Source organism: Rhipicephalus sanguineus, chromosome 9 (genome assembly GCF_013339695.2).
Source record: "Rhipicephalus sanguineus isolate Rsan-2018 chromosome 9, BIME_Rsan_1.4, whole genome shotgun sequence".
Classification (NCBI taxonomy): domain Eukaryota; kingdom Metazoa; phylum Arthropoda; class Arachnida; order Ixodida; family Ixodidae; genus Rhipicephalus; species Rhipicephalus sanguineus.
This window is the reverse complement of record NC_051184.2, coordinates 47,882,187-47,909,788: the sequence shown is the minus strand read 5'-3', so window position 1 is coordinate 47,909,788 and position 27,602 is coordinate 47,882,187. Positions and strand designations below refer to the sequence as shown.

The 27,602-nt window shown below is 45.1% G+C and overlaps 2 protein-coding genes across 2 annotated transcripts in view; both read right to left on the bottom strand.

Annotated features, from left to right (window-relative positions):
* LOC119405124 (receptor-type tyrosine-protein phosphatase kappa) overlaps positions 1-19,566 on the bottom strand; it is a 52,220-nt gene extending 32,654 nt beyond the window's left edge. Inside the window, exons 1-5 of the mRNA XM_037671920.2 lie at positions 19,539-19,566; positions 18,205-18,391; positions 14,168-14,264; positions 1,445-1,748; positions 529-571 (exon numbers count right to left, since the gene is read on the bottom strand). Coding sequence (XP_037527848.1) covers positions 529-571; positions 1,445-1,748; positions 14,168-14,264; positions 18,205-18,343 — 583 coding nt within the window. The 5' untranslated portion in view covers positions 18,344-18,391; positions 19,539-19,566. The remainder of the gene's footprint in view (positions 1-528; positions 572-1,444; positions 1,749-14,167; positions 14,265-18,204; positions 18,392-19,538) is intronic.
* A 771-nt stretch (positions 19,567-20,337) lies between these two features.
* Positions 20,338-27,602, bottom strand: part of LOC119405503 (protein sidekick-2-like) — a 26,745-nt gene continuing 19,480 nt past the window's right edge. The window contains exons 11-14 of the mRNA XM_037672335.2: positions 25,198-25,491; positions 23,371-23,630; positions 20,692-20,767; positions 20,338-20,441 (exon numbers count right to left, since the gene is read on the bottom strand). Coding sequence (XP_037528263.1) covers positions 20,338-20,441; positions 20,692-20,767; positions 23,371-23,630; positions 25,198-25,491 — 734 coding nt within the window. The remainder of the gene's footprint in view (positions 20,442-20,691; positions 20,768-23,370; positions 23,631-25,197; positions 25,492-27,602) is intronic.

Sequence of the window (27,602 nt, the reverse complement as noted above, 5' to 3'; positions counted from 1 at the left end):
ATACTCACTGGCCGTGGCAGGTAGCGGTTCATAGTCCTTCTTTCTTTTAGTTTTACCAGAGACAGCTGCCTTAAGTTCATGCTTCTAACAAGTACCACATTGGCTAATCATCACCTTAGTCGATATAAGCCGTACAGTATGGAGAAGTTAAAGGATATACTGAATGGGTGTTGAGATTTTTATTTATATCTTCTTGTTCCTTCGTATTCTTTTCTCTTGGAGATATAACACCCGGCACCATCGTAAATTTTTTTGCGCCTCAGTGAATAGTTGAAGCCCATCGGTTTCATGCCTCGATGGCTCAACTGCAAACTTACAAATGCTTCACAATTGATATACAACATTTTTTCAATGCAAGCAATTTCTAGGGTCACAAGGCGCTCGTAGTTCCTACAGGAAACAACCGTTTTTCCCGGTTCACACACGTTTGGTAAAAGGAAATTTAGCAGATTAAGACAATACACTTCTTGCTTGCTGTATTCACTCACCTGGTTAATTGTAAGTATGTGATCGAAAACGAGGTCTTACCTGTAATTGGTTCAGACAGCAGTCTATAGGAAATTCTGCTGTCCTGCAAAAGAAGTGGGATATGTCATGATTATTCTTGCGTCATCTGGTTCGCGGCTACTTTAGTAGAAATATCTTTCGTGTACGTGCACATATTTTTAACATCCCTTTACCAGAAGTTGAGGATTAATATTTACACTTTTCTTTTAGTCTGTCCCACCTGTATACGTACAGCAGGTGCATGCAATGGCTATGTTTCCTTACTTTTCGTCAAGCGGATTTGCCTTCCCACTGCTTCCGCATATTGCGTCAGTTTTAAGAATAAAAACATTAATGTTTTTGCGGGGTCTAGTCATTGCTAATATATTTATCTATTTTAGTAACGCATTTCACCCAGTTGTATTTAACGAGTTCCTGCTGGATTTAAATTTATTCAGTTTATTAACATACATAACTCAGAAGTAATTCACGAGTCCCTGATAGGTTTAATGACAAAATCAGGTGTCACAAGGCAGTAGTGAAGGCGTCGCCAACCCTTAGACGTTACTACCACTGCACTCTTTCTACATTTATTTATTTATTTATTTATTTATTTATTTATTTATTTATTTATTTATTTATTTATTTATTTATTTATTTATTTATTTATTTATTTATTTATTTATTTATTTATTTATTTATTTATTTATTTATTTATTTATTTTTATTGCAGTTTGAGTAACTGCACAAGCACCGACATTCTAAAGGTTTAATATCAACTGAATGATATAATTCAGTGTTGCCATTACCGAGTATCACATCGCAGCCGAAAATTTCGAGTTACGTAAGCTGTGCAGTTCAGTGCTAAAGATGACCAAATTGAGGCGCTTGAAGTGCAGGACATCCAGGCGAATCACCGCGTACTGTCAGAAATAAGTAAATACATAACTGCACTCACGCCTTCAAAGTCAACCTCGGCGGCCAGTCCGACGCTGTAAGTGGACTCGGGAACCAGGGGCGCGTTGTAATAACCGCCGTAGTAGAGGCCGTCGCCCACCGTGAAGTCTCCGCTGTTCCGGACTTCCTCGGGCGTCATCTTGGCCGCCATATAATATGACAGGTTCATGGCCACCGACTCGTTGTAGTCGGGCGTGCCTGCCATCCATTCGTGGAGGCCATTAGCGTCCTTTCCTGAGCCATCGGTGGAGCGTCTCGAGCGATTGCTCTTCGGGTCGTGTCTTTGCACTAGCACATAGTAGGACCTGAAAGCGTGCAGGAGCCGTGCGTCGGTTCAAGGGCTCTTTTTTTTTTAACAGCGGAGTTGTTTAAGCTCGGTTAGGCCATGCAGAGTGAACAAATAACTATCTTCATCATGATCGGCCTGTCCCTTCCAGCGCCTTGCTCGGCCGGCGTGCGCCCTCTCCGTCCTTTGAATCTTCTAGAAACCTTAATAACTTAGGCTAATTAGGGTAATGCGTAAATAAAAGTAGACTAAATAAGGCATTACTAATTAATGCGCTGCAAACTAAGGCATTTATACTCAGATTAGTGCTGATTAAGAACTTGTTAATTAAAAGCTGATAATTAATTTCCAGCTACTTAAGAACAACTAAGTCTTCGTTCATTTCACGTAACCACGACGACACTTCCCCAGGCAATATACTTCTGCGCTCCCCTTAGCCAAGCCTTGCAATGCCTAAACAAATCTAGCAACGACTTAGCTGAGTTTGTCGAAGCCGACAGAAGCTAGGTTGGCGAGAAGCTCCGCTTTTAGTTCAGCCTTGCACCGCGAAGTGAAAGCTGCCCGCATTTTTTTTTTATTCCCGGGACAAGTGCTAACAACACAGCCTTATCACGAAAAAGAAATTAACTGAATAATGAGAATAGGCTGGAGCGCAATTGGCAGGCACTCCCAAATATTGACAGGAAATCTGCCACTGTCATTAAAGCGGAAGGGCGGAAGGAAGGAAACAGAAAAGGAGAAGGCAGGGAGTTTAACCAGAAAAACTTCCGGTTGGCTACCCTACACTGGGAGATCTGGGAAGGGGAGTAGAAAAACATTAAAGCGAAAAGTATAGAATCGCTGCATACTGCCAGTTCTAGCATATGGAGCTTGAACTTGGAGGATAACAAAGCAACTAGATAAAAAGTTGAGGACCACGCAGCGTGCAATGGAACGAAAAGTTGACAGGAGTAACATCAAGCGAACGGAAGACTGCAGAATGGGTAAGCGAACAAACAGGGCTAGCGGATATTCTTGTTGACATGAAGCAAGAAAAATCGACCTGGGCCGGCCACGCAATGCGTAGGATAGACAACCAGTGCACAGTAAGAGCTACAGAATGGCTACCAAGGGATGGGAAGCGCAGTCGAGGAAGACGGAGAGTTAGATGGAGTGACGAAATTAACAAGTTCGTTGGGATGAAATGGAATCGGCTTGCATACGAGAGGGTAAACTACAGATCATGTGGAGAGGTCTTCGTCCCGCAGTGGACTTAACAGGCTGAGCATGATGATGATGATGATGATGGAGTTGTTGGTTAATATGCGTGTCACCGGCTACTCCTCTTACATAATAGTTACCGTCGCAAAGTAGTGGACGAGCAGAAAACTGTACAAATTAGCACATGGACGAACACTCACGCACGTAGTCCCAGTTCAGTAGAAGAAAGAGGTCCAACTGGGACGTAATCTCGTACGCGTTCGATCTTCGTTCGCTTTTCGAACGCTTTGGTTTCGGCTAGTGCGCTTGGCCGGTGGCCAGCATGTGGCTTCTCTGACCAATCGCGCTAACGGTAAGCGAACAGAGACCGAAAGTCTGCACGATTCCCCTTCAGCATTCGGTCGTGTATCGTGATTCATGAGCTGTACATTCATTATATACTTTTTCGTTCGTTTTGTTTCCGTATTTACCCGTTGCTCAATTTGCCGTCCGTCCTTTCAAACTCTGCTTCTTTATTTATTCCGTAATCAGGTGCTTAGGCTCTTTTTTTTTAACCGCTACTGTCGCAGCAGGTCTTTATGGTGAGCTATGGCGAAGTCATGCCGGGGAATACTTTTATGTTGTGAAGTTCTTGCTCACCTCTTTTCTTTTTTTATTACGTAGCCCGCCTTTTTGTTTTCTATAGATGTTTCTTTTTCCTTTTTTTTCTTTTTTTTTGATTAGGCATTCACATTGGGAATGGCACATTTGAATAACAACCGTCGGGTAATAAGTAGCAGAGGCATTCCAGGAAGCAGGTGCGACATTCACCAGCTGTGGCCATTTACAGGGAACAGCTGCTAGCATCGGCGAAATTCTTTCATCTTGTTGCTGGTTTACGACCGCGTGCCCCGTGCAATAGGATGCGACAAGGGTTGCCGGAGCGGCGAGCTACGTTTGTAACACCTGTAACGTACAGAATGGAGGACGCACGAAAAAAAAATGTTGCTGCGAGGAAATGTGCAGACATAACGAAGGGTGTATCTGCTGGCGTAAAACGAAAGGCTGTGTTTAATTGCTCGAGGGACTTCGGCCATACCTTGCTCACTGTTATATGTTCTTTAATACAAAGTTTGCTACAGGCAGCTCTATCCAGTTGAAAATGACAACAGAATTTGCCATGAGGTCAACAGAAATTGCTTTTGTTACAACAAGATTCCTCTGCAGTCCCTGATGTGCACAGACGTTTGCTGTCGCGACAACAAAATCAAATTTATTTGCGTGTCGGTTGTTATAAGAGATAGCTGAAGTACTGCAACAAATGATTGTAACGACGATGAAAAAAAAAATGTGTCGTCATGACAGGCAACGAATTGTGAACGCGAGAAATCTGACGTCCCAGTACAGAAACCAGTTCCCGCAGCAGAAACCCAACAGAGCCTCGCGACAGGCGGCAGGGTAACAGCAGTGCTGGGCAGTATCGAAGATACATGTATCTTCGATACTATATTAAATACTTTTTGGGTATCTTGTATCTGTATCGCGATACGTCTCGCAAGACGTGTATCAGTATCTGTATTTCCGATACATTGAAGAATGTATCGTGTATCTTAAGATACAAGATACTGCGATCGCATCACCGCGGGGCGAAACGATAAACATTAGTTGAACTCCGCTTCTCGGCTGATACTGCTCCCACTAAGCCACCAGATTAAAACTTACGGCAATGACATTATTTTATCTTTCCGCCAGTGTTTTCCAGCGAGGGCAGGTGATGAGCTCTGAGCGTCCCAATGAGGGAGCAGAGTGACGTGGTGCTCGCGTCGTCTCGACAAACGCACGAACGTCTACGCCTGGGCGACGTTTTGTTTTCGCGGTTTCTTTTTTTTTTTTAGTTGTGTCAGTACTGTGGCACCTGACTCTTAGCTTCTATCCAGTGCCGCGTACACTTGTGCGTGCGGTGTCTTTTGCACAAATTCTGATGCCGCTGTAGTGTCGTTATCGAAGTTTCTCTTGCGTTGTGCGTCGTTACGAAGTCTGAAGAATGCAAGAAAAGGGGTCGGTTTGCGTCTCGTGGCTTTCACACATGTGCGATTTGAAGGACTTCGTCGATGCAAGTTTGACTTACATGCAATGGGGTTGACTTATATGCAAATAAGATTCTAACAGCTATAGACTATTTTACGGATGGGTTTCAGTGCCGCCATATTGTGCTGTTAACCTTTGTGTTTTGCATCTTTGACAAATAAATGAACAGTTTTACGGTAGAGGCATACGCATGAAAACGGTTGGGTTGGTGCATACGATGTTCGATGGATTTAATAATTCTCGTCGCAGTATACAAAAGCAAGAAAACATCGTGTTAACAGCCCAAGATGGCGGCGCCCATATGTCTTAGGTGAAGTATTCTATAGCACCACCGGTACCGATGCTAAATTTACCAGAACAAGCATTCATGTGACCACTTATTTGTGTTCACGTCTGTGTCATTTGTTTCTTTTTTCTTTCCTATTATCTTTCTTTTCCTCTATGTCTCCCCTTTCCCAAATGAGCAGGCAGGCGTTGTGCCCCTTAGGTGGCAGTTGTCAGCCTGTTCCCTCCTATTTCCAGTGTGTCTTCGTATTTTCTATGTATTCAAACCAAATAAATAATAAATAATTCAATGAGTTTTAAAATTATAATTGTATTGTTAGCACAAGTTCTTTCTAAGCTCTTTTCCATCCCTTACATTACCAATGTCTCTGTATTGATTTTTTCGGGTCTAACCTACGACAATATGTCTTTAACCTGCTGGCAACGTAAGCTCTATGCTTTATTCTTACTTTTAACTGTCTACATTATTTCTCCTGCTGTTTACAGACTTATATACTGCTTAAGTTTACTCTTATGTCAAGGCGACGTTGAGAAAAAATATATAATAATCTGGGGGTGTTTGGACTATACAGTAACAAAAGTTCTGCTTACTGCTTAGTAAAATAAAGAAATTGAGTTTTCATGATAATAACGTAAATTATTACGAGCCATTTCAAAGATGTTAGCAAAGGGATTGCAGAAACATTATTATACGAAATGCTCCGTTTTTCTGATGAGCGAGTCGATTTACGCTATTTTACATAAGCACTGAATTTTCTGGGGTCTTATCTTAAATGCCTACTTTTCATGGCTATTAGGGGTTACCCGCCGCGGTGGTCTAGTGGTTATTGTGCTTGACTGCAAACACGTCGGTCGCGGCGGTCGCAATTCGATGCCCGTGTGCTTATATTCAAGTTTTATAACACCACGTGGTCGAAATTTCCGGAGTCCTCCACTATGGCGTCTATCATTATCATATCGTGGCTCTGTGCGACGTTAAACTCAACAATTATTATTAGCTCTTGGGAGTGCCGCCTGTATCGTGCTCCTATACTCATTCGTTGTGTTTGCTACAGAACCGCTTTTCTATTTTACTTAGTTATATTTGTTTTTCTTAGTCTTCTCTAAACATTTTTACTGTTACTAATCACCAGGTAATCGGAGCTTAAGTGGCGATATAGTGTGAACAGCGGCTCTTTGATCTGAAGTGGGGGCCGGGCAGGCAGATGTCGTCGAGTGTCATTTTGTGCTCTCTAGGCCATGACAAAAAAAAAATTTTCGGGGAGGGGGGAGGGGGCATGGGCCCGGTGCGCCACCCTCTGGCTACGCCACTGGCTGCGGCCCGCTAGCTGAGGTGAGCTTGAAACCCCTGAACTAGTGGTTCCATTACTTTTCTGAAGAAAAAAATCACAGCATATCCACGGAGTGAATGATGATGAGTGGGCGAAGCTGCGGAGGTTCATCGGTAAACCGTGAATCTTCCGTGAATTCTGCCCAGTACATCATCACCGACGTGAGATAGGGCGCGTTTATACTAAAGGTTCGATGAGTTATGACGACTTGCAGCTCACTTTAATTTTACATGTACGCTGCGAATTTTCATTGTTTAGAAAACCATTGCTTTAGAAAACATCTGGCGTCTTTCGTTAAGCAGCTGGCGTCTTTTCCTTTTGCTTTAGAAACATCTGGCGTTCTTCCGTTTTGCTTTTACGAAACATCTGGCGTCTTTCGTTGGTTTATTTCATCAATAAACGGCGTTTTGAACAAAATTTTTATTGTTTAATCACGCACAGGAGAAATCTCACCAGGCACTACCTTGGAGGTAAAGAATGGCTGCTAATGGGAATGAGAGACAGAAGAAGTCGGCTTTTAGCTACCGCTTCGAATTTTTTATTGTTCAACAACGCACAGGAAAAATCTCCCACCGGCACCACCTTGGAGGTCAAAGCGTAAGACTGGTTACGGACTACGACTACGACTACGAGGGACGAACGGGTGCCGCCTTAAGGAGCTTCGCCCCTAAAATAGAGGCACTGGAATCCCATTAATTAATGATATACGTACTCACTTGTGTTTAATTACGATAGCTCAGTACGAACTGCGCGTAATATCACCCTTCCAGATTGATTTGCTTCAAGTGCAATCTCTAGTGCTCAGGATAAAATCTGTAAAAATTTCACTCATTTGTCGGCGGTCATATCAGTTTAGCGGGCATAACACGTTTAATTCATTTGATATTCAGCGTGTATTGTGTAATAGTTACTGACAGCATAGTTTACGAAAAAGAAAAGTTGCCGACTAAGCAAATAAGACTGTCTTGTTCTGTTGAATAACAGATACAAGAAGCCAGCGCGTATTTCATGAACGGTTCTCGTGATGTTTGCGATTACCACATTTGCTATTGTTAATTGCGAAGCATTTCTTTACGGACCAAAGACACTTCATCTATCTATCTATCTATCTATCTGTCTGTCTGTCTGTCTGTCTGTCTAACTTTACACATACCAAAATTGGCATAGGAGGACATCAGTGTATGGCAAACACGATTAACAGATTGACATGAATAACGTGACATTACGGTAGTGTACGCCATGAAACCCTTTCTCTCGGTCATGTGTGGCGCATACCCGCTTACTATAGCCCTCGGAATACGGGTATGCGCCACACGTAGATGGTCGCAAGGAATAAAGAACACGGCTTGAGCTGGAATCGAACCCAGGCTTTCTGAATGGCAATCCAGTACTCTACCGCGGAGCCACGCTTGCGCTTGTAACTGCGTCGAGGAAAGACCCTGCACAGGCGTCGTGTCGGGGCAACGTCAATCGTGATTGCAGAGTTGCCTATCCGCTTTCATACCCATGTAATAAACGTTACATATGTACGTACTTCTATGACTACGCAAGCTACAGTCAACCGTTCCTTGGCCCCATGCGTATACGCCGACAACCTCTATTTTATGATATACACATCATCACACTCCCGTGTGCACTGCGTTAAGATAAAACTGACGTCTATGCTCTAACGCAGGGTTCTCAAACATGCGAACGCGCGGCTTCACACAGAATAAAGTTTTGTAACTTGGCTAAATAGTACTCGTATTATTTTCTCGTCTATTGCAATTAATAGCGCTTTGTTCGGGTAAGCTACAGAGACGAGACTGGGTCCCATGCATTTTTTTTTTTGTCTTTCGTAAGGCAACCCACGCGGTCACTGTGAGTTCAAGCATCACCGTGGAGCGAAAACTCTTTATTTTAGAGGAAGAATCGGCGTCGAGATTTTAGTCATTGCGGAAATCAATATCGATATGTTTTTTTAAGCTTGACGGCAAATCCACTTCAGAAATGACCCAGATATGGGATTTTGGAAAGGCGTTCTTTCAAGTGGCACAGTTAGGTGACATTTTGTTCAAAATGTCTGACAGGGACGCCGAAACACCTGTGAGCCACTAGCCACTCTCTTGAAATCGACTTGAGTATTACGTTAAATGACCGCCTAAAATGCTCTGGGAAGGCTCCTTTGCGCTTCCTGCTTCGCCTGACATCGACTCCCGCAATGCGTGGGATCTGCCGTTTTTTTTTTTCGCTATATTAAATTTAAATGCGCTGTTCCCAATTTGACTTATGTTCCTCTTGAAGTAGCGCAAAACTATTCCTGTGGTAAGGACGGCACGACAAAGAGGATCACTGCCGACAGAGCCACTGTTTGTTAAAATCGACATCAATACTACATTAAATGACCACCTAAAGTGCTCTGCGATCATCTCGATCTTTTCCTAATTTTTTTACCACAATTTAGAAAGCCTGAAATTGGTTATTGGTCAAAATTATGGGAAAGCATCAATAGATTGAGCCTTTTAGCGTGAAAAATACTGCGCATTGTCATATCACGTCTTACGTTAAATATCTGTCCCAACGGAAAGCGACATCTGAGGGAACGCTCAGAGAACATTTTCACGCACATTAGAGAACAGAAACTGTACCTCCCAATGTAGAACAAAAATAAGCGTAGCGGTGGCGTAGTCAAATATAATCATGATTTTAATAAGGCCAAGGGAGGTGGCACTGCAAATACTATCACCATCTTCAGGCCAAGCAAGTTTCTGCTGTTTAAGCGCTTACTTTGTGGAGTGGTGGCACTCATATCTCCCACGTTTTAAGTGCGAATGCACTTTATAAGCGACCCTGAATCCGCCGTCCCATAGCAACGGCGCGAGGAGCGGAGAGGAGCGTCTGTAGCAACGGCGCAGCGACGTCACGCCCCACGTAACTGCGCGCGCTCCGCCCTCCGCTCCGTGGCTGCGCGCGCCCCGCGCATTGCCTGTGGTGATGAAGGCCGGCGGGGAGACGCCGAACGAAAGCGTGCGAAGCGGGCCGAGCACAGCCGAGCACCCCGAAGCCGATCTGGCGCGGGGACGCGCGATGCGTGAGCGAGCGCGGGCCCTCGAATTCGATCGGCCGGACGCGCGCTTCAAGCGAGACTTCCTGGACCGCAGCTTCGGATATAGGCACCCTGCAATGCAGTTTCCGAGATACGATGGTAGCGCCAGAAAACACAGCCTAGCGAGTGAACGCAGCAAAGTCGAGTGTCTATCCTCCGCATCCTCTATGTTCAGAAACGCTCCTTGACTTGAACGTGACCAAGGAGGTTTAAAAAAAATTCTGGAGTGGAAGCTCTCGCAACGCCTTGCCAGAATAAGTGAAGCCAGCCTTTGCCCACCAAAGAACTCGGAAACATGCTCTTTTCTGGTGGTGCCTACTAAGAGATTAAATGGCTTTGATCTGTTAGTATAAATACTACGTTAATTATAAAATAAAAGATAGTTGTTCCCGACAAAAGTAACCCGTCGAGTGGAGTATTGGCGACTGATCTCCAATAAAATTTGCCATGACTTTGAGGCTTACTGATGAAAACTAGTAACACAAAGACACGCTTGGAGCAGTATCTGACCTGTAAAAGTTGCTATATTAAACTCGTCTGGCGTGCGTGGAAAACGCTCGCTTTCCTTCGCCAAACGCCGATGATTTATCGTGCCCCTACTAAGATGGCGGCCGCAGCCGCCATCTTGTGGTGGGCACGGCTTCACTCTTGCGCAATAATCGCCGCTCCAGCAATTTTTTTAACCTCCTTGAACGTGACTTGCCATCGCCTCAATGCAGTGAGTTTGAAACGCGTTTGTAGCGTTTCTGCTGCCTTGGCACAGCCTGAAAAGAGCGCGTTCTAAACGCGTTTGTGCTGCATTGAAGGCGGTGGCAACATCCCTGAGGTGATTACGAACGCACGTAGGAAGCGTTCGTTGAAAGAGGCGCCCAGAAGGGAGACACTTGAGCGCGTCGATGTGTCCAGCGAGCGTTTCATTTTCTTGGTATCCCTGGCGGCTGGTGCCCTCAACACTCAGGCGTTCGATAAGAGCTCCATCGCGCCCTCTGGTCAGTGACGGGTGCCTATAGCTGCGCGGTGTGCGATCGACTGTGGTTCGACAACAACCTGAGCCCCATCTCGGGCGTGCGCAACGCCGCCAACAAGTTGAACGCGTTGCGGCAGTTGCGGGTTCTTTGGAACGAGTTCGGAAGACAGATCATCATCAACAGTAAAAGTGCTTTGCACTTAAAAACGGCCAGACCTCCGTGGGTCGGCTGGCGCGTGCTCTCTCGCTGCCGTCTCCTTCGCTCGGCTCTGCAATTTAGTCGCGCGCGCCCCCTCAAAGCATCACCCCGTGCTTCGCACTTCCTCATACTCCCCTTCGGGGAAATGCGGGTTTTTTTCTTCGCCATTTTATAATTCTTTTAGAACAAAAGCAATGAATCGATCGCTTTCAGACTTTTAGTGCGACCCCATGGATGTTCTAGAAAGCGGTTTTGGTAGTTGGTAGTTGTTTGTATGGTGTTCGCAAGGTGCCAGCACATACCCGTGTTCCAAACGAATCATTCCGCTTCCATGCGCTGTATCTTTTTAAAGACGATAGTCTTTCTTGGGGAACTTAAACGCAGAAATTTTGGTCTGTCTTTCTGTCTGTCTGTCTTTCTGTTTGTCGGCACGTCCCTCGATTCAGCCACTCGGCCAAAGTTGAACCACTTGCCCAAGGGCCAGCCGTTTGAGCTGGTACGGCTGTTCATACTTGTGAACGTTGTCGATCAAAAAGTAAATATCATGCATATCTGAGGTGCAACATCACTAGGTAAGTATTATGTGGCGTGTTCCTTTAATAGAAAATGCATACATACGTAATTTTAAGGACCCTAGTTTCTTAAGCTGCGCTGAAAATGCATAAGAATGGAAGCTTGAGTGAGTTGGTGTGCGTTCATCTTTGTTGAAACAGCGCTCACTAGACGACGACGAAGTAAAAGAAGGCACAGGACAGGTGCCTTCTTTTACTTCGTCGTCGTCTAGTGAGCGCTGTTTCAACAAAGCTGAAAATGCGACTGCGCTGAAATTTGCCTTCCTCCGTGCCCTTCGCACGAGCTCATTGTTGTGTTTCGGTTTCGGTTCTGTATTGCACTGTACGAATGCCATGGGTTGGTGTTGAAAAACTTTAGTTTTGAGAAGGCCAAGAAGGTGAAAAAAAATATTTAAAAATGAAAAAGCAGCGTTGTGGGCGGCCTTCAGGCTGCCGGTTGTAGGCGCCGCTCTGGCGTTCCTGTTTTACCCAGGCAACGTGTAAATAAAAGAGCGTGTGGAGAGTACTCGTTGAGTGCGGACGTTTCTCTGCAAAGGTCTTCGCCTGCTGCTGCGTCGGGACTACCAGCACGCAACACAGCACTCATGTTTCCCGACGTATTGCCAGATGGCGTCCATATCTCACACAGCGCCTCTTCTATCGTCTTTACACGACATTTGCAGCGAAGCACGCAGATACGCGGCCTATTATTTTAAAGACGATAGTCTTTCTTGGGGAACTTAAACGCACAAATTTTGGTCTGTCTTTCTGTCTGTCTGTCTTTCTGTTTGTCGGCACGTCCCTCGATTCAGCCACTCGGCCAAAGTTGAACCACTTGCCCAAGGGCCAGCCGTCTTGAACTGGTACGGCTGTTCATACTTGTGAACGTTGTCGATCAAAAAGTAAATATCATGCATATCTGAGGTGCAACATCACTAGGTAAGTATTAGGTGGCGTGTTCCTTTAATAGAAAATGCATACATACGTAATTTTAAGGACCCTAGTTTCTTAAGCTGCGCTGAAAATGCATAAGAATGGAAGCTTGAGTGAGTTGGTGTGCGTTCATCTTTGTTGAAACAGCGCTCACTAGACGACGACGAAGTAAAAGAAGGCACAGGACAGGCGCTGCCTGTCCTGTGCCTTCTTTTACTTCATCGTCGTCTAGTGAGCGCTGTTTCAACAAAGCTGAAAATGCGACTGCGCTGAAATTTGCCTTCCTCCGTGCCCTTCGCACGAGCTCATTGTTGTGTTTCGGTTTCGGTTCTGTATTGCACTGTACGAATGCCATGGGTTGGTGTTGAAAAACTTTAGTTTTGAGAAGGCCGAGAAGGTGAAAAAAAATATTTAAAAAATGAAAAAGCAGCGTTGTGGGCGGCCTTCAGGCTGCCGGTTGTGGGCGCCGCTCTGGCGTTCCTGTTTTACCCAGGCGACGTGTAAATAAAAGAGTGTGTGGAGAGTACTCGTTGAGTGCGGACGTTTCTCTGCAAAGGTCTTCGCCTGCTGCTGCGCCGGGACTACCAGCACACAACACAGCACTCATGCTTCCCGACGTATTGCCAGACGGCGTCCATATCTCACACAGCGCCTCGTCTATCGTCTTTACACGACATTTGCAGCGAAGCACGCAGATACGCGGCCAATTTTTTTTTCATGCGTCCACCCTTAAAAAAAAAGAGCACGGGTGCAGAACACGAATGCCTGCTTGTCGAGAGGCGACTTTCAGGACAGCACCGCGTTCGCACTGTGTTCAGAGCGGGATGTTTGTGGAGGATCTCGTGGTCGTTTTACGGTCCGGTGGTTTTCAGTGTCCCCTCGTTCGGTCTCAGCCGTGGGCAGTGAACTGTCATAGTCGACGAGTGTTTCTACGAATGGTGGGAGCTGCCTTTTTTCATCAAATTTTGGCGCGCTCTGCACCCGATTCAGCATGAGCGGTTAGCTTGAAGAGTTTATTTGGTACTCACGGAGTTCCTAAATATGCTATTATAGTGGTTTTATTCGTTCCTACCCATACAGTTTCCTCAAAAATTTGCGCAATGCAAAGCTGACAACCTTTCAGTGATATATTTCCGAAAGCGTAGTTAGGCCAATATTGTGTGCAACTCATTGCAGTATCCAATTTTCAGTCTGCTGCACGCAGGGAGGTCTCTTTCAGTGGAGGAAGCAATTGAGCTTCCTCCACGGACAAAAACTAGACTGTTGCAGGCATGCCCAGTGCCCACATCTGCTGCTCAAGTGCCATTATCAAGTGGATGTACATTGGATATTTAGTCCAGTTTTTTTTTTTGTGTGTGTGTGATAGAGAGTAGGTATTTGTAGGCTCTGTCCTTCGTGGTTTGTAAGGCGGCAGCAAGTTCTCATAAAAAAATACAGGTACTTTATTCTTCTGAAACGACTGTCTTTCAGTGGTCAGTGGGACATATATGTGCAACTTTTTTTCGAAAACCCTTAACATTAAAGAGCTGAAATTTTGTACATATTATAAGAAGCTGATAGTAATGACAATGCATCCCTCAATAGGTGATGTGCGTTGTTCATAATATTATGTCCAATAAAGGGTTAAACGGAGGACAGCGATTTAGCTGATTTTTAGCCACGGAAAAGCACATGCATGAAGCAATTCCAGTGCATCAAGCGATTCTGAAAAGCGCTTCCGTCATAGTATTTGGTTGTTGTTGTTGTTGTTGTTGTTGTTGTTGTTGTTGTTGTCGTCGTCAGACAGAGGAATATATTTTTTAGGCAACAATGATACCCACTTGATGTCGTCAGGCTCATTGTCGGGTCTCTTCAGCTGCAATGTAATCGCAGTGTCGTCTACATTCTTCAACTCGACCTTCGTCCCAATGACCGGTACTGCGTAAAATGAACCAAAAAGGGACAAAGGTCACCAGTGGATTTAAGGGGTACTGACACTTTTTTCGAAGGCGAGTTTACTCTACCATACAAATCTCATGTATGCAGAGATGGTTCTGAGCAAGTGTGAAGCTCAGCAAATACTGATAAGATATCTTAATTTGATATTAAAGTGAATTTTTCCCTGGCGCACCTACTGACATCGACACCAGCTTGACGTCAGGCTACAGTACAAATTCTGGCGACTTCACGCAGCAGTCTGGCTAGTTGCGATGACTTAGGTACCAAAACTTCCAAGATGGCCGCTTGTGCTTCATCAAAATTTCCAAAATGGCCGCTTGTGCGTCACCAACGGAGCCACGGTGCGGAGCGGCCGTGGAAACGTCACTATATATTGCGCGAGCGCGTGACGTGAAGCTCATACTGTGTTGTGACGTCAGGGTACAGTACGAACCGAAACTAGCTTTTATAAACGTACTGTAATTACTTTTTCAGGGTGCACTCGCGCTTAGCACTGCCTTTTCTAGGCTCTTGAGGGCTTGACCCTTTCTTTGACGCAAAAAAAGACAACTGAAAATATTCCTGTCAGTACCCCTTTAATTATACGCCGTAAGCGTCACAACAGTAGGCCTGGAAACAATACCTGAAAAAAAAATTGGCCGCGTATCTGCGTGCTTCGCTGCAAATGTCGTGTAAAGACGATAGAAGAGGCGCTGTGTGAGATATGGACGCCATCTGGCAATACGCCGGGAAACATGAGTGCTGTGTTGCGTGCTGTGTTGCGTGCTGCGTTGCGTGCTGCGTTGCGTGTTGCGTGCTGCGAAAACGCGGTTTGGCGCGAAGCGCTGAAGGAGAGAAACGTCGGCACTCAACGAGTACTCTCCACACACTCTTTTATTTACACGTCGCCTGGGTAAAACAGGAACGCCAGAGCGGCGCCCACAACCGGCAGCCTGAACGCCGCCCACAACGCTGCTTTTTCATTTTTTAAATATTTTTTTTCACCTTCTTGGCCTTCTCAAAACTAAAGTTTTTCAACATCAAGCCATGGCATTCGTACAGTGCAATACAGAACCGAAACACAACCATGAGCTCGTGCGAAGGGCACGGAGGAAGGCAAATTTCAGCGCAGTCGCATTTTCAGCTTTGTTGAAACAGCGCTCACTAGACGACGACGAAGTAAAAGAAGGCACAGGACAGGCAGCGCCTGTCCTGTGCCTTCTTTTACTTCGTCGTCGTCTAGTGAGCGCTGTTTCAACAAAGATGAACGCATACCAACTCGCTCAAGCTTCTTATGCATTTTCGGCGCAGCTTAAGAAACTATGGTCCTTAAAATTACGTATGTATGCATTTTCTATGAAAGGAACACGCCACCTAATACTTACCTAGTGATGTTGCACCTCAGATATGCATGATATTTACTTTTTGATCGACAACGTTCACAAGTATGAACAGCCGTACCAGTTCAAGACGGCTGGCCCTTGGGCAAGTGGTTCAACTTTGGCCGAGTGGCTGAATCGAGGGACGTGCCGACAAACAGAAAGACAGAAAGACAGACCAAAATTTCTGCGTTTAAGTTCCCCAAGAAAGACTATCGTCTTTAAAAATGCAGGTGACCTTAATCCTTGACTTGGGCGTCTGGAAGTGGCGCTCGAACGTTCGTGTGTATTCTTCAGGCTAGCTGTGTGTTTTGTCGCACTGCCGAAGCGGATCTCAGAGGCCGCGTAGAAAGGAGCACGAGGTTGTTGCGGCACCATTCCAGCTGCTCACAAAAAAAAAAAACGGTCTAGTATATTAATGAACTCATTCAAAAAATTTCCATTAACTATCCGGACAGTTAATTGCCATTTTCCTCAAGTAAATGTATGCTTCGATATCATATGTATCCAACAGAACCTTAACCAGAACAATAGACTTCATATCAATCTTATTTTAACAAGACTTTTTTCTGGATATTCGGGAAACAGGCAGTAAGTGCTCGAGCAGAAGTGTTTGGAAGATGAACGAGAGGGTCACTCGTTACTCGTGCCAATAATAATCACACGACGAAGGCGCCGCTAGCGCTTGTATTCCCCTATGCACCTGAACATCGCTAGTTTGACGGGAGTATAAGCAAGAGTGGTTCCGTGTTGTGTGCATACTTAGGTAGACCACCGAGCAGTCACACGGGAACATAAGCACTGGTGGCACTATCGTGTGATGATGAATTCGACTATAGCACCGACTAGAACGTCAAGAACGTAAGCACTAGTGATGCCATGGTGGTTTGAAAAATTCAACTAGAACGTCCAGAGCGTTCATTCTGGGGCTCCAATATTCCGCAGTCTTATAGAGGGAACCTTTAAAGAACCGACAACTGGCCAAAACGTGTCATTAGGTCCGGCTGCAAATGAAAAGACCGTGAATTATAGTGACAGATTCAATCATCCTTTCAGTGATAAAAACAGGACATGTTTTTAATCGCGTTTAAAAATCTAAAAAACCGATATGTCGAGCAGCCTAGTGCTAAAGCCTTGCAGGGTAATTATGGGGTCGTTCACTTTGCTATACGTATTCTGGTGCTTCCGTGCGCACCATAATCAGCGCTCAAAATTGTAGTACGTATATTATCATCCACGCCCACACTATTCTGCGCTGCTTACGAGGTGAAAGTAGTGGCACGTTGCGAAGCGGCGCTGCCTTCGCAGCGTCTAGTGGAACATCTCGAGCCGCAGCGCATGCGCAGCAAACCGACGCGCACAAACACGAACTGCTCTGACGCTCACCTCCCTCTGTTTTGAGTATGTGTTGTACGACATCATAGTCGCCGCAGAGAGAAAAAAAAAATGATTTAAAATGTCTCACGGCGTTTTCCGCGTTACCGTTCGGTAATTATAGGATACACTCTGACCGGTAAGCTTGCCGTTGCGCTGAATAAAACACGTAGCCCAAAAATTGGTCGTCGGTCCCTTTAAAGAACAACTGTCCTAAATTACCTTTCCTTTGTAGCTGCGTGCTAAATGCCGTTGAGTGGATGACATCCACTCTTCTGAACTTTGATCCACGTTGCCTCCGTTCACAGAACAGAACTTATTTGCTTAACTTGCTTAACTCTCCGTTCCTTTTGCTTCGTGCCGGTTGTAGGTACACGAATGAGCTTTATATTTGTCAACTGCAGTTATATACTTACTCTTTCAAATGAAGGACTCAAACAGGCAGTGTTTTCTTGGTTTACGTTCTAAGAGCATGCGATGCCCGCGTGTCATGTAGTGTGCGCTTTAATGTAACGTTTGTATTCGCGCTTGTATTCTTCAACCAATTCTAGCTTTCCATTGAGTAATGGTTATTTTCCCGCACGTAACCTTAATGAGCGTAGCGTGATTACGACAACGATATGTATCAAATGTGTTATTTATTTATTTATTTATTTATTTATTTATTTATTTATTTATTTATTTATTTATTTATTTATTTATTTATTTATTTGTTTATGCCATACCCACAGCGCCACATGGCATTACAGTGGGGGGGGGGGGGGGGGAAGCAAATAAAAATTCAAAGCATACAGTTGGTAGCAATCTATAGGAGCATCAAGGGAACATACATAAATACATATACAGGAACATCAATAGCGTACACTATAGTGCACCATAGTGAATCATTGTGCAAACAAGAAATAAAGAAACAAGATTAAAAGTACACAAACATACATATAAATAATTTAACAATGAAGTGTACTATAGATATAAAAGCATAATTGTATGAACAATAATGCACAATACAGGAAATTACAAGTACAAGCATATAGCAGGCATCACCAGCAGTAGCATGAGGGAACAGCAACTCTAATACAAGAAGAATTATTTTAGCAGGGTGCTAAGGGTATTGTAACAAAAAAAAAGGCTAGGACTAAAAGACCGCCCAAGAGCGAGAAAGAGAGTGAGCGAGACTGTTTCCTTACGGCTAGGCCTTGTGTGGACGGAGATTTCCACCGGTTTCCCGTATCCCGCCGATGTTCTTGCCTCCACGTGAGCGACGTAGGTGGTGCCAGGTGTGAGGTTGATGAACTTCGCCTGCCTTCCTTCGGCAGGCACCGCCATCGAGACGTTGTTTTCAGTGGAGAGTAGTTGATGGCTCTTCAACGTAACCTAGCACAAGTTAACAAATAGCGCCAATGTTTTTTACCGTCTATAGTTTTGAGCCGTGCGATCGTTAATGAAACAGAAAGAGCAATCGACCAAAAATGATAGACTAAACGTTAGAAGGCGCTCAGGAAGTTATTGGGGCGGATGCTACTCGAGATTCGATATAGCACATGTTGTGGTTAACATTAATTAAGGGAAGGTGGAGAAACCATGTAGTCCTTATGCCAGGTGGCTGTCTTAGTTAGGATACAGTATTCATTTTATTGCAAGGGAAGCGTAATTTACGGCAGCAGATTTTAGCTCGTGTGATGGCTTTTGGAAGTTGTAGACATATAAGACGGTGCCAGTTTGCCGAAAACTGAACGTAATCGAATATCGATGGGACGGTCTTCCGTCCTCCTGTGGACATACATAGCAGGAAAACGACACGAAAGTTGACAACTATTATGACAGCGCCTACAATGAACTAACACGTTGAAACGGAACACGATATCAAATATAGCGGCAAAGGTATGATCTTAGGGACGTAAACGAAAACATTACAGCGAAGGTCTGACAGTGGTGCCCTGTAAAAATTGCACTAGCACAGCGTTGCTTCCTCATAGGCTACGTGTATGTTGTATTAAGGCAACAATGTGCTACACTTAGGTTCCGTTGTTTTGCCTCCACTACAGTACAACAGGTGGTCATGATTTTAAAAAAAAAATTAGAATAAGAACGAGTTGTTGAAGACAGCGAAAAAAGAGAGGACAGAAAGGTCAACCAGATATTAAGGTGAGCTCCCGGTTTGCTACCCCACACAGGAGGAACGAGGCTAGCGGATGAAAAGTGGGAAAGAGATATGCAGACATCATACAGCGCGCCCTGCTTCATCCCAGGCTCGCGTCGACTCATTTGGTTACTAAAACCTGTGTAGTTCGGAAACTTCGTCGATGCGCATGTTAATTCTTTTTTGCTTGGCATATCTTTTATTCGAGTAGAGCTTACAACATTTGTTTTAAAATGTATTAGGTAAGGTCAGAAGGGAAGTAAATGCCATCGTCTTGTTTGCAGAGCGTTCAAGAATGGATAGATCCGTGGCTACATATTGTGATGGAGCTTCATCGATCAGGTTAGAAGCTGACTTGTTGTGAAAAAGATTGCGACTTACCCTGTACCCTAGAATAACCCCGTTGGGAAGGCTCGGTTCTTTCCAGGAGATGATCACTGCCGTCTCATCTCGCTCGCTCTCGTGACGTGGGACGCGGGCCGGGTTCTTGAAATAACACATAATGATAGCGCTAATCAACAAGGTATACACTCTGGGCGAGCTTTGCTGAGCGCGTTTAGAAGGACATTGAAAGAAAATTGCTAACTCAAGCTACGTTGACCTCCATACTTGTAAACCTTAAAAATGCTATAGAAACACTGAGTCTGTTTAAACTAATTTTCCCCTTGTTTCTTTATTTCAAATGTCTACTTGTGGTTATTTCATAGCAAGAACTTCAAGAGTAGAAGAAACAAAAGAACTATAATCCTTTTCTTGAATTCTCTCGCAGCAGTACGCCCATGTGACGATATATTTCGAAGTTATTTCGGTAACTGAACGTGTACAGCTTATGCAACCAATCCAAGATTGCCGAATTTAGTGTTTTAGTTCTTGCACAACAGAATGTAGTTCGGATTTGTAGAAAAATGTGATTATAACCTCCTATAAACCTTATAAATAGAGCGGAAACTTCAAGGCCGGCGTCCACACCAGTAATACTACTTTTTGGTGTCTCTTTTGGACTTTTCCGCGTTTCACAGTGAATTCTTCCGTTTTGAAAGAATCAACAGACAATGACCGAACCATATTTCATATGAGTTCACTGGAGACCCTATCCTATTGTAATTCAACCAATGTATTAAGGTTTAATGCAATGTCGCACCTACGTCGCCCTTCCCTGTCTTCTTTGCCATCACTACCCTCATTCGTCATGCGCCTTCAGCGTCATGTCCAACATCCATAGTGCCACTTCCGGTCTGTCACGTGACTTTCGAGTGCGCACCTCCGGTCGCTTGGACTTCACCTCTGATTAGGGCGTCCAGCTAAGGAAGCCCACTGTCCGAGACGAGACGAATTTTGTCAGAAATTACCCACGTCGTAATAATGGAAAAGGCCAATGTGTTCAAGCTCTAGACATTAAAGTAAACTAAGGACAAACTGGTCATGTACTTTGAGCGCTTCGCTCCTGATCGTTTTGTGGTGTGGATGTCGTAAGCACGCCGCACATTAGCGAGATCACAAAAAGCATGCGAATGTCTTCACCAGCTGTACTTACTTGACTCCCGTGTCTCAGCAGTGACCAAGTTGCTTCGCTCGCTCCACATTTCCACGTCTTTGTTCTTGGCAACGACCTCGGATATTAGTGAAACGTGAGACAAAAAGAAAATTCATTAGAAAATTTGTTCATTCTTTAGAAAATCGGAAGGACACCGCCGCGCAGCGGTGTCCTTCCATTCTAACAAAGTTTTGAATTTGCTATCCAGTGCAGTACTTCCGTAACCTTACATCGTGTGCCACTGTCTCCTTCAATTGCATGCCGGGCAGTTACTATATTAGCTAACGAAATGACAACGTTTGAAACGAAGCAAAGGTATACTATTAAAAAAGGTGCTGCGTAAAAAAGCATAGACGAGAAGAGAACGCGCACGGGCGCAGACCGGACGAGCGTCTAATCTGCCCGGCACTGCAGGCGCGCGCCAGTTGGCTGCTTGTGGTAAACTGTGACAGCCTTTACTGGCGAGAACAAAAATTTGTTGAGACGCATTCGTGATCAGTTGGCACGTAAGCTTTCTGTGACTTTCATCATGACGAATGAGAGGGATGTTTGTGTCAGTCGTACATCACTCAGATTTTATCACAATGTAAGCAGGTTTCTCCGATGCGCGTAGATGAAGTTTCAGTTTGTATGGTACAAATACGCGAGAAAAAATATCTGCGCCCGTCTCCGTTCTCTTCTCGTACATTTTCTTTTGCGCAGCACGTCGTTTAATGATGTACGACCGACTCGCCCAAAAACATACATTATTCAAGGGTACATTATAAAGTTAACAAATCACAAAATGGTATTGGCAACAGAACGGTCACTGAGATTCCTGACACAGACGTCCGTAGGAAGAAGGCGGCTGCCATCATGATTTGCATTTCATTCCAAGCCGCGGAAACGCGGATAGTCAGGCAGCTTGGTAGCCCTAGTTTTGGGCGATCGCCTCGACTGATCGGCATGGGTATGTCTAAACCTGCAAGCAAAGACTAATTCTAAACGGAACAAAACATTTCATCATAGCGCGTTTGCACAGTATTTACTTGATCAGCTTTACCGAAGAGAATGAACCAAATCCTACCGCTTCAAGTTAAAGCTATAGTAGAACTGAGGCTAGAATATTCCGGTTTTTTTTTTTTTTTCACACTACTTGAAACGTAACAACCTTCAAGCCATCTCCACATTACTCAGTTTCAGGTAAGCTAGCTCCATGCAGGTAGCGGAACGTATTTTGTAGAGAAGAAAAAAGACAGGCTTGCCAATTTTTAGATATCTTGTATTTGAATGAAGACGGAGTTGTTGAAACACGTCCTAGACCTAATCTCACTAAGACAGTTATCTATGTTTCATGAAGGTGTGATGGTTACCGGCGTGCTTCTAAACTTGTGGGTTAATCTCTACGTTTGCTTTTGTTTTGTTATATTCGCTAACCACTTTTCTAAACCAAGTGCATATCCACTGTCACTATTTTTCTGCTATTACTTATTTATTTGCATTTCCCATACATGAGTACGCACGTCTTCTAGTACTGTTTATTTTTGTTTCCACCAACATTTCCTTTTCAGTGGATTTTTGTTACACGTGATATTCTGATGGAGTACGGGCTTTCTAATTCTGCAAAGGCATGACTATAAATACAACTGTTAGTAGAACATTTTTTGTCCTCTAGTGGCGGTTAATATGCATGGTCTCCGCGGAAGTATTGTGACGGTTGGCTGTTGATGCTAAAGGGGGGGGGGGGGGTTGCGCATCAAAGGGGAGCGGGGTGTGTGCCAAGTCTTCTCTCTGCCATTACTCAGTCGGAGCGTTCCCGACGTTATTTAAGGTGCAGGGTAATGGGCATGCAGGCTTTTGACGAAAATGGTGGCCTGGGACCCCTGACGTTGCATTGAAAGAACGGTCTACCTCCCGCCTTCGCCGCTGAAAGCATTGGATCAAAGGCAGTTCACTGTGATAATCATGTCATTGCTTCACTCTTGGTTTCTTTGGCACTCGACAAATCGTTTGGGGGGGGGGGGGGGCAGGAGAGAGTTGCCTCTAATGGCGAACTCTGCGCACGCTTGTGGACATTCCTAAAAGTGTTCAGAATAGACTTGATTGTTTAAGAAAAAAAATTGAGAACCACCCGTTCGTAGCACGAAGCCACAGGGAAATCCATAAAAGGATGTCTCAGAAAGAAAGCTTCTTAGTTGCCGAAAAATTCGTCTTGGTCCTGGTTTCGATCCCTGGACCAGGACGCTAGGTGGAGCGACCGCCCCGGAAAGGGTCTTGGTCCTGGGTCCGATCCCCGGACCAGGATGAATTTTTCGGCAGCTAAGAAGCTTTCTTTCTGAGACATCCTTATCCTGGTTATCCTTGTCATCCCGAGACATGCTTATCCCGGTTCGGGCATGAGACCCGGAACCAACGCCTTCCCGGGGCGGTCTCTCTTTCTAGGTAGAGCAACCACCCCAGAAATGCGTTGGTCCCGGTTCCGACCCCCGGACTAGGATGAATTTTTTGGCAACTAAAAAGATTTGCTTCTGAGAAAACCTTATTGATTTCCCTGCAGCTTCGTGCTACCAACAGATGGTCCACCATTTTCCCTTCTTAACCATTTCGCCACCTTTCGGGATTTCGCAAAACTGATTTGCAGACTTGATTGTTTGATTGACTGACTTCCTTAAAATAGGTCATCGGTTCTGTAACGCTTACCACCACGTGGTATTCCATCTTTGGGATTAAAGGCGCTAGGGTGGCGCAGTGGTGGCCGGTTCTGGCATCGGCGTCACCGTCGCAGGTCGCTTGTTCGGGAGTCAGTGCAAGGGCCTCCCGGAAAACCGACTCTCGCGCAGGCTTGTAGTGAACGGTGTAGCGCTCCAGGATTCCGAACGGCGGATACGGTGGTAGCCAGCTGAGGGCCAAGAGTTCGCTGCTTGCGCTGTACGCAGTCAGGTTAGTGGGGGCTGGAGGCACTGCGTGGAAAAGATTAAAAGAAGGCTCGTGTCAACCCCACCTCCAGGTTTAAAATAGTCGGCCATTATCGAAGCTGTCACTGGGGCATGGCTTTGGCCTAATTGTTGTCTGTTATCCATAACGATGGTTTTCGAGCCATATCAAAGTGCAGAAGGGCACAGAAAGATGAAACGGGCACAAGCGCAAACTTCTAATTGAGGTTTACTTAAATGAACGTTACTAATGAATGCTGACAGACAGTTCTAAAATGAAACAAAAGAGAGAGAGAGAGAGAGAGTGTTGACCCAACGGTACAAAAATCATAGTTTTCATCGTGTGCTTCAAGTCCGATATAAAACCACCCATAACCCTTTTATGTCGTATTAGCGTTGTCACATTGAAGCCAGTGGGTTTATGGCAGTTGAAACCACCTGATCGGCGCGTCTCCGGCTGCTTCGGGAATGCAGTAACCAGGCTTTAATGGAAGGCAAGGAGCAAGGAAGAGAGCGCCTAGCAGGGACTGTCACGTAACCTTCTCAGAGCCCACCACAAAATATATAACATTGGCCCTCATGTGACAGGCAAAAGGTATCCTTCGTGATGATGACGGTGTCGATAGGAACTTTTGTTGACATCAAAAAGACGGAAGGATGGTGACTCAAACTTCCGAAAACCCTATAGGGTTTTCGTTGACAGTGTATGTGATTTTTCTTATTGGTTGAAGTATTGATTGAAAGCATATAGTGAAGTTTCTTAGCCCGCTTTGCCACAGCAATTAGGTGCCGGAAAAGCATACAATAATTACACCAGGACTAGGTCAGAGTGCGTTGGCGGGCTAGTTGGTTAATGATCATAATGTTTGAACAGCGCCACTGGACGCAGACAGAGAAGAAACGCACACGCATACAGAGCGCTGTGTTTGTGTGGCCGTTTCTTCTCTGTCCGCATCCAGTCGCGCTGTTCAAACATTACGTGCACCAGGAAAACGGAACGTATTTTTGTGGAAGGAAGCTGTCGAGAAACATTGAATTAGCGACAACCTACGCATATAGCTACAAGCGGATGGTATGTATGCGCTTGCGTGGATGACAAGTGTAGACGCCTTGAACACTAAGGGCAGTGTTGCCGTTAACTGTGCAGCCAAACAAAAAGAAATGTGTGGTCTACTACCTTTCACATACGGCTTTGTACTCAAGCTCACTGATTGATTGATTATGATTGATGATTGATTGATTGATTGATTGATTGATTGATTGATTGATTGATTGATTGATTGATTGATTGATTGATTGATTGATTGATTGATTGATTGATTGATTGATTGATTGATTGATTGATATGCGAAATCTTCGCAATTTTTTTTCTCTAGCTTCTTCACAAGATTTGATTGTCTCATGAGTACACAGAAACGGCGTGAAAAAGCGCACACACATGCACACACATTGAGGAGTTTATAGCGTAAGCGCGCTGGAGTATTTAGAAATGTAGTATATTCATTAAGGCCATGCTTCTATAAGCAACATCTAGGCCTTTGTATTACCGTCAGCTGTCGATTCTGAAGCGCTTGCAGAAAGTTTCTTAACGTACCACTGGGTGCCGTCCTAAATGAGAATTCAGCGGTGGGGCCCATGCCCACACTGTTCTCAGCCGACACGGTGATCTTGTATTCCGTGAATGGGACAAGGTCGGACATTTCCAGTACGTTCTCAAGCTGTCTTCTTGAGTGTTCGTTCGACGCCCACTCCGCCGTGGAAGTCCAATTAATTTGGTAGTAGGTAACCTGACCGTTCACCTTCGTGCAGTCCGGAGGTTGCCAAGACGCTACGGCTGACCGTTCTCTCTGACCAGTCACAGTGAGACCTTGAGGAGCTGCCTCCGGAACTGTAGGAAAAGAGTACGTAAACACTTGCATAATGAACACGATACTAGGGAGACTGAAAAAGCAGTTCATTTTGCACTTTAGGATACGCGTTCACTTAGTTTTCTTAGCGCGAGTAAAAGCCTGGACAAAATAATACGTGCCACGACAGGCAATACGGTCGCGTGTCTTCTTTTGTGCGTTTTTTTTTGCGCATTAAGCCTAGTCAAGATGCTATGCCAACAAGCCCAAAATGCTACTCCTTTCAAATACAGCAGGCCATGCCCATCCGTTCGTTAGAGTACTTCATTTCCTGTATCATCGAAATCGAAATTCGTTTAAAAAATGTACTCTACAGCTTTAGGCATAAATTCATTATAGCGATCCATAATCTATATTACTGCCAAGGAGCATGCGTTGCCTTCGTCTGTGAGGTGAGCGGGATGGTGTGGTGTCTTCGCTCAACACAAAAGATAGTATTACTGTTTCACATCTGGCATAGTGGGCCTTTGTTTTAGGTTATTTAATTGAGCAAAACTATGCACTCTATGGCTCACATACATTCACGACAGCCTACTCGGAAAGCCGATCGTTAAGGGCACCTAAACCACCACCCAGAGGGGAAAATTTAGTTAGTGCTGCAGTTGTGCACGAGTCTAGAACGAACACGTAGCCGTGTGCATTTTTTGAAACGATGTTGTAATAATGGAGTAACATACGTTTGATGATCGAAGCGCAGCCCTCGCTCGTTTCGCTTTTTCCTTCGCTACGCTCCGTTTGTCGGTTTGTCTCTCCTTCTCGCAGTGTACGCCTCCTCGCCGTGCGAGGACGAAGAGCAGGGAGCGCGAGTATGTCTGCTGCAGACGAACAGGCTTTTGCTGGTGGTGACATGACGCGATGCGCGTGCTGACGTCACGCCAACACTGGGGAAACGGAAAGGCCCGGAGTAGAGCGTGGGATTGTTTTTCTGTTTCGTGGGGCGCTGCCGGCTCGTAGCGCTGCCGTGTTTGGCATTGTTGGTTGTAACGGCATTCTGAACTCGGGGCGCATGTTTACTTGAAATGAATGGATGGATGAAAACCTTTTATTAAGGTCCAATGGGTCGCGCTAGTTTCCTTAGCCCGAAGTGGGACGCTCCCACGTTGGGACCGAAAGACCTAGTCTTTTTTTAGCGCGCCCATCGGACTGCCCATAACTGTGCCTCTAATGTCGGACTGCGTAGAGCTGCGTCCCACCGCTCTTCAGTGTTTTCCTTGTCACTGCGTAACGAGGAGCAACGCCAGAGCATATGAGTGAGATCTATTTATCACACTTTTGTAGGAGCACAGAACTCGGGATAAATCTTGTTAATTACCAGCGGGTTCGGATAGGTTCTTGTTTGTAAGAACCTTAGCATAGTGGCCGGAGCTCTATTTAGTTTACTGTGCGGAATGGGTAAGATCCTGCTTCCTAGGTAAAAGCGCTTGGCTAGCTCATTGTAAGAGAGGAGGGGATCCCTGCAGTCTGAGATCTGAGCATCTTCTTTCCTTGTGGCTGCACGGTTGGCAAGCCCTCGTGCGGCATTGTGGGCAGATTCGTTGGGGTTCGCGGGAGCACCGTAGATTTTTCCCATGTGAACAGGAAACCAGATGATCGTGTGTGGTTGGATTACCTTTCCTTTGAGAATTTCCAGAGCCTGTCTGGAAATGAGTCCTTTGCAAATGCTCGGACGGCTGCCCTAGAATCGCCGTGGATGCTCGATCTATTTGTGTCTAAAAGTGCCATTGCAGTGGCTACTTGCTCAACTATTTCTGATTCTGTTGTGTAGGCGGAAGCCGAGTTGACGAGTTCACCTTTGCCGTTCGCAAGTACTACTGTGAAGCCTCGTTTAATGAACATGTTAAAATGAATGTGACCTTTATTGAAATAAAAGGACGACTCTTGGTCGCTGCTCGGGATAAGGTGGGAAAGGGGTAAGGTGATTAAATGGTAATGAGCATCTTCACGTCACGCCTTCGCACGAGTCAGTCGACCTCTCCTACACCACTCGAAACAGGTCACTTTGACTACCGTATATTGCGAGAGCTTTTTGGGCTTCATGGTCAGACTTTATTACGTTCCGTAGAGTTGTCATGTCGGTGTGCAGCAGACATTG